This window comes from Propithecus coquereli, unplaced genomic scaffold, assembly GCF_000956105.1.
Source record: "Propithecus coquereli isolate 6110/MARCELLA unplaced genomic scaffold, Pcoq_1.0 Scaffold270, whole genome shotgun sequence".
Taxonomy (NCBI): domain Eukaryota; kingdom Metazoa; phylum Chordata; class Mammalia; order Primates; family Indriidae; genus Propithecus; species Propithecus coquereli.
The window spans coordinates 1378570-1386196 of NW_012148286.1; the positions used below are offsets into that span (position 1 = coordinate 1378570).

At 34.4% G+C, this 7627-nt stretch overlaps 1 protein-coding gene across 2 annotated transcripts in view; it reads right to left on the reverse strand.

Moving 5' to 3' along the window:
• PLA2G4A (phospholipase A2, group IVA (cytosolic, calcium-dependent)) overlaps nucleotides 1–7627 on the reverse strand; it is a 158333-nt gene that overhangs the window by 127367 nt on the left and 23339 nt on the right. Inside the window, exon 2 of one of the 2 annotated variants that reach the window (XM_012647830.1) lies at nucleotides 6396–6498. In XM_012647830.1, coding sequence (XP_012503284.1) covers nucleotides 6396–6428 — 33 coding nt within the window. In that variant the 5' untranslated portion in view covers nucleotides 6429–6498. Of the gene's footprint in view, nucleotides 1–6395; nucleotides 6501–7627 lie in introns of those variants that run through there. The other variant, XM_012647831.1, reaches the window with a different exon arrangement.

Consider the following 7627-nt stretch of genomic DNA (forward strand, 5'->3'; position numbering starts at 1 on the left):
GTAACTATAATGTTTGTACCTTCACAATACCCTGGAATAATAATAAAAATAAATAAATAAATAAAATAAAATAAACATTTTCCTGAAAGTAACGAAGAGCTAACAAGATAGGAAAGCAGCCACTGCCAGGACAGAGAGCAGAGATCAAGGCGAGCACAACAGCCCAGAGGGGTAAACTCCGCGTTGCCACGGGAGCATCTGCTGATCCAGAGGGGGCGGCGCTGAGAGGCGGCGCGGTCTTGAGGGATTATGAGTGCTGTAAGGATGAGGACCCTAGTAAACGACACTCCTGTTTTCAGTTGAAAACCCCAGAGACTGCAACATAGGCGTAAGTGGGAACAGCCCTTCCATGCCCTGACAGAGCATTTGACTGTAATCCCACCTGTTCAGAAAACCACCAACCCGCAACTACGATTACATTTGTCCTAAACTGCTACTTTCTCCAGAAGCCTGACAGAAGTAAATTAAGTTCTCTCTAAAAGATTGTTCCTATTTTTCATTATAAAGTTCAGCACAAAATGAAAGATAACTGGGAACATAAGAGGCATGACACCAAGACAACAAACCAGCAGAATTAACCAACGGCTACAACAACAAACCCATCCACAAACCAGCTACGTTGTACTCACGATGTTCAAGGAAACGGAAGTCAGGCTGAGATACAACTATAGGGAACTGCAAACTACAAAAAATGGCGGAGAAGATTTTTTAAAGAACCAAATGGAAATTTGAGAACTGAAAGGTAAACTTGGAGACCTTCTGGGGACTTCTGATCTATGTTCTGTGGTAAAGGAGCAGAAACATGAACATAATTTTAAATGTGTGCACTTCTGCCTCCAAAGAGAGGATTGTGGCAGGGCATGGCTGGTATCAAGGAAAGGTGAGAAGCTTATCACAAGCTGTGATGATTAACTTTATGCATCAACTTGAGAGGGCCATGTGTGTGTCTGTGAGAGTGTTTCCAAATGAATCTACGGGCAGGGTAAAGCAGATCGCCCTCCTCAATGTGGCCACACACCAGCCAATCTGTTGAGGATCTGAAATGAACAAAAGGCAGAAGGAGAAAGTCATTCCCTTTCTCCTGTCTCCCTGTTTGAGCTGGGACATCTCATCTCATCTTGTCTTGCCCTTGGACTGGGAATTACACCATCAGTTCCCCTGGTGCTCAGGCCTTCAGACTATGACCGACTCGCATTACCAGCTCTACTGGTTCTCCAGCTCGAGACAGCAGATCATGGGACTTCTCCGCCTCCTCCATAATCGTGTGAGCCAACTCCTCATAGTTCATTCATTCATTCCTATCTCCTGTTGGTTTTGTTTCCCTGGAAAACCCTAATACGCTAGCCTTCCCCTTCTTCCCTTTTCTAGATTTTGTTAGTGCTCACAAAAATTAAACTATTTGCCATAAAACTCATTATCAACTCCTGCACAGTGCTGCGCTTTTGTAATAAAGGTTTCATCACTTTTATATTTCTGATTTCCCAGTAGCATCTCACTTTCTGACTTTTCTGAAAATATCTTACTTTATTAAGTTTCAAAAGAATAATGTTGTACACATAACAATGTATTATTTAAAAAAGGTCGGTGAGGCAGACACACCAGGCATCATTCATCCCTTGTTTTCCAGATGAGGCAGCTAAAACTCAAGAGTCCACGTGTTTATGACCACGTAACTGGTAAGACTAGAACTGCCACCAGAACACTAGTTCTTTGATTACTTCTCCAGTGGTGGGGCTTTTCCTATGTTACCGTAATAATCTGGAATAATAGCTTTCTATATTTTTGGTAAAATTTCTAGTCATTCTACAATGACATTTTTGAAAGGCCCTTGTATTTTAGCAGGAAATAATGCTGGCCTATTCATGTGGTTGGCTGTCGCTAATGTGAAGAAGACCACCTTAGTTTCTGTGAATGTGGGCTGTGCACCTCCACTGCTAATAGATGGAAGAAAGAGGAGTGGATTTTTCTTTTTTTTTAGTTCAAGGATATGACTCATATTTTCGGAGTAAAATGATGGAAATTTTTATAAATATTTTATATTTGACCTCTCCTTATAAAGTTGATGCCTCCCTGGTCAAAAAAAAACTTCAATGAATTCTGAAGGCACAAATATGCTTAAGGTTGAAATGTACCTCCCAACAACTCAAGACATGGGGGAACTAAATTCTGTCACATATTTATCACTCTGTCTTCTACCACCTTCTTAAAAGATTGGAAGCAAATGAGCTCGCTGGCTGCAAATTGCTGCATCAGCCCACAGGATTCCCTAACATGTTCCTGCATCACACGTGTGGTGAAAATGAGCCCAGAGTTCTGTGCCTGGAGGCAGCCAAAGCTATGTTAGCCTGCTTGGCACCATCTGCTCATTACTAGTTAGCTGGCTTGATCTCCCCCATCTTTCCTTATTACTAATATTATTCTGTGTTGAGTGTGTTCACTTATGTATTTGAAAATAAACCAGAGCAGAGAATTTTGCCATTAAGCAATTCACACACATACATGTGCATCCACAGTTCTTTTTTTTATATACACACAGCAAGAACAAGAATGATGAAAAAAACTATAAAGCTCTTAGGATCTCCTCATTTAAAAGTGCTAAAAATCAGAATACTAATTCACTGCCTAAGTCTGATGTTGGAGAAGGTGAAGAAAAATGTGATACAAATATGTGGGTTTTTTTCATGCTTTATCAGATTAAAATGTTACATAAGTACTTAGTTTAGCCTAAATATTTTGCCGTAGTTAACAAAATTTGCAGGAAAAGGTGCCAGTTCTGAGGCTTAAGATATCCAGTCTGATTTTTAAATAAACTCTGCTGTGTTAAAAGAAGAAACTGAATGGCCAGTTCACAGGTCATCTGACAAGGGACGCCTGGGGACCACACAGCATTCAGCGATAAGGCCCAGCCAGATCAGGCAGGACAGTGGTGGTCATTCCAAACAACAGTGTTCTTTGACATGTATTATGCTGCAACCATACTGAACTTTTTCTTTCCTTAAATCATGTACTTTCTCACTTGCAGACTACTTCACATATGCTTTTTTCCCCTAATCCAGAAAAGTCATTTTCTCTTTCTTGACCTGAGTAACCCCTCCTAAATCTTCAGGTCTACACCTATATGTCACTTCCTCTAAGAATTCTTCCCAGAAGGATTCCTATTATTGATTATTCCTGTTGCATACTCCCAGAGTAATCTTCATTGTCTCTTATCAGAGCCCTTACATTATGGGCTTGCATTACTTTACATTATGATAATTATTATAAATAAATTATTCATCTTTTCTGTTAGACATAAGCTCAACCAAGTCAGGGACTCTGTCTGTTTGATTCATCTTTGTATCACCAGTGCCTGTGGACAACAAGTGGGGAACAGTGGCTTTCAATAAATGGTGATAAGTGCTCAATAAAAAATTGAAATAGATTTAGAGGTAGAATGAATTAAAAGCCTAAATGTAACCTTATCTTCATTCTTCTCAGTTCCAAATGTCAGACTCCATGTTAAGTTTGAGAAGGAAAACTTTGATTAAATTCTCTGAGAGTTATAGAAACTACCCACCTCTCTTGACGTGATGGGGTGAGAAACAAAAGATTAATATGTACATAAGATATAGAAACAGTTCATTCATAGGAAAAAGCAATTTAAAAGAACGTAACTTCATTTTTAATTCATCTATAGAAATCCATAATTGTGAAAGGAAAACAGGATCTTGGTTCAGAAAATGAATATTATCTAATATAATTTTTTTAAAAATATCTGATTATATCTTTTTTACAAGGAGTACATTTTAAATGTAAGGAAAATGTAGGTTAAGAATAAAAGGATACATACACTAACCAAAGAAACTGGAAGGGGTTATATTAATAAAAAACAAAATAAAATTTAAAACAAAGTTATTATAGATAAAAACAAAGCTATCATAATGATAAAACATTAATTCAACAGAAATCTATACAATTTGGAATTTGCACCTAATAACATAACTTCAAAATTCATGAAACAAAAGTTGAATATGGAACATATTGTTGCATATGAAACAGCAAAATAGATAAGACCACAACCATGTATAAATATATTACGAACAACGAGAAATGATACAGAGTATATTTTCAGAACACGGTGGAATTTAGATTAAATATCAATAAAAAGACAACTAAAAAAATTACCAAGTGTTTGAAAATTAAGTAACACACATCTATGTAACCCATGCACCAAGAATAGATCAGAGTAAAAGTCAGAAAATATTTTAACTGAGTAATTATGAAAATATGACATTTCTAAACTTATGGGATATACCTAAAACATGTAGTCTACAATCAGTAGAGCTGGAAAGATAAATAAATATTTACAGATTAAAAAGGAAGAATTAAAACTGGCATTATTTACAGATAACAGGAATGTTTAAGTTAAAAATCCAAAATAATCTACAAAAAAAAATTAGAATTAATAGAAATTCAGTAAGGTCACTGGGTATAAAAAAATCAATTGTATTTCCATATAAATGCAGCAACTAATCGGAAAATGAAATTTATAAACACTTTATAATTACATTAAAATATCAAATATCAAGAAATATATATATAAATATTTCTTACTGAAAACTACAATAAATTATTGAGAGAATTAAAGATGATTTAAGTAATATTTAGTTTGGGATCAGATTCATGAGCTATTAATGGATTAGAAGACTCAACATCATTATCATGTCATCTCTCCCTTATTTAACCTATAGAATCGTTACAATACCAATCAAATTCTCAGAAGTTTTGTGTTTCTGTCTGTACGTATGCAAATTGAAAAACTGATTCCAAAATTTATATGGAAATGCAAACGATTAAAAATAGCAAAGATAATCTTGAAGAAGAAAAAATTGAAGAATCTACATTACTATATACAAAATCACATTTTAAAGCTACAGAAATGAGGATAGATTGATATTGATGAAAACATAGACTATTAGACCAATAGAACAGAATAGACATGAAGTCACACATATATCATTGCCTGGTTTACAGCAAATGACCATTGCCATTCAAGGAACACGTGATAGTTTATCAGTAGACTAGATAAATAGCTTGCGGTAAATTTGAATAATGAAATACCACATGGCAAAGTAAAAGTGTGGAATTCTGCTACTCACAACAACATGAATGAATCTCATATATATAATGTTGAACGCAGACATTTCATTTATATGAAGCTCAAAACAAGCAAAACTTACCCATGATAATTGAGGTAAAATATTGCTTACCTTTGGAGGGATTTATTGATTGGGTATTTTTATCTGGGTGATAGTTTCATATGTAAAAATCCATCAAGTTTAACAACTAAGATTTATGCAATTTGTATATGTTTTGCCTCGATTTAAAAAAAAAAAATAGAAAAACAGAAAGAGAAGCTTGCAAAAGAAAACTGAGAGGTAACCAACAAGAAAACAGAAGAAACAGAACCAGAGAAATCTGAGAAGAGTTTCACGAAGAGAGGGATGACCAGCACAGCGGGCTGGAAGGGATGGAACTCAAGAGTCCATTGGATTTAGCACCAAAGAAGCCATTGATTAGACCTTCTTGCGAAGGGGAAGGGCGAATTGGAGTCCAGTTCAATGATTCAAGTTGTGAATGGAGGGGAATAGGGGCACCACAAAGAATTGTAATGTAGTAAACCCTGCTATCCAGGCAGGGCACGGAGGAGGATGGTAGCTAGAAAAGGATGCAGAGTAAAAGAACAGTGTTTCATTTTAAGTAAAAATGAGGCTGTGGATTATTCCTTAATATCCATAAAAACTGTTTCTAGTTCATATAAACCTAACTGGGTCTCAAGTGGTGATTTCAGCAAGGAAATCTCTACTCTGGTTTTTGGTCAGAAGAGAGAATATATATTTCCAGTGCAGTTTGGAAAATTACAGGCTAAAATTTCAATCACTTAACTCTTTACTAAAAATAATGTATAAAGATTTATTTAAACATATCTAACAAAGGGAAAGTTTACGGAGTTAATCATCCTGGAAATGCATACCAAAATATAACCTTGAACTCAGAAATTTTTTTATCTTTTATTCTTCTCTCAACCAAGTCATGTGAAGAGTATAAACTATGCAGGCTAATAATTGCTAAGTGATAAATACATTTTAATTGTTCCATGAAAGTTCATTTTTGTTACAGATGTTTTGGAATTTTTTCCCTCCAAGTCCCTTTTTGGAAACTTACAGTAATTAAAAAAAAGAGATGAATTAGTTTTATTATGTACTGTAGCCTATATGTGCCACATTAAGTTCATATGAGTTTAATAACAAATCCAGGGATTGTCATAGAGTTTCACTTTACTACCAACACCAGCAATACACAGAAACACATCTTCCCTGCTCCCAGAAAGAATCCGTAAACAGTAAATGACTTACTATAATGTGCTGATAAGGATCTATAAATGACATTTTGGTTTCAATTACGGGAAGTCTTTTCACACTTCAAAGATCTTCTCTGGCACTCTAGCTTCTTTAAAACCTACAAAATAAACAATCACTATTGTTAAGCTTCTTTTTGGATGTAGATCCAGGATTAAGTGATGATGAGTATGCTTGGGACTTAGGAAGTAAAAGTCTACCCAAGGGAGCCAGATGGATTGAGTTCCCTAACTGTGTATATTAACGGGCATCACACATAACTTAGGGAAAGGGTAAGTATATTTTGATGACACTGTTTAATTTCCATATTTATTTGTTCAAATTTATTCTGTGAGTTATTATTAGGAAACTGCAAAGTTTGTTGGTTTTTTTTTTGTCATTTGCCAAGTATTTTATGAGAAATGCATTGAAATTACGGAAAATTAAAATTATTTTGTACTGTTTATAAGTAAAAAGCCCCATGTCATTGTTTTCTCAGTTGGGTCAGCATTACACAAATTCATGATAAGAAAGGAAGATTTTTCACCTTAGCTATTTGTTGAGAATTTTAAAAATATATTCATGCTGAATTTGAACTTTAGTAATGACATTTTAAAAGAAATGTTCGTTCGTTCTAAGGTACCGGTTTACTTTAGAAGCAGTTCAGTGAAAATATTTTAATGGAAAAACACTCTCTATACTTTCCTTTTTTCTTCTATAATTACTCCATTTTACTTAAAATTTAAAAGAAAAAAAAAAACCTCTTCAAGGAACACCCTTGTTATTTCATCATATATATTTTCCTTGAGACTTTATAAAACAACACACACATATTTCAGCATTCTATAAGTCACATCTACTTTGGAAAATCTTTTCAAATATCTTTAATATTTGTATTTAATATGTAACGTCTAAAATGTTTTTATTTCAGAATAAATCGAATACATTTTAAATTTTTAAATGATTCTTTCTTTTAAACATCACCTTTTAAAAAAATCATAAAAATGACTCATGCTCATTGTCACAAACACAAACTGCTGATGTGAATAAAGTATAATCACCATTTTCATTTTGATGTGTGTCTTTCCAGGCTATTTCAATGCATATCTATATATTTAGAGTAAAAGAGAAAAAGAGAAGTTGAATTTGGGGGTTTTTCTTTTTACAAAAATGGGATCTCCTGATATGCCCTTGTTTTTTTAAACTCACTTCATCATTTTTCAGTGTGAAAAATAGAAAGCAATATTATA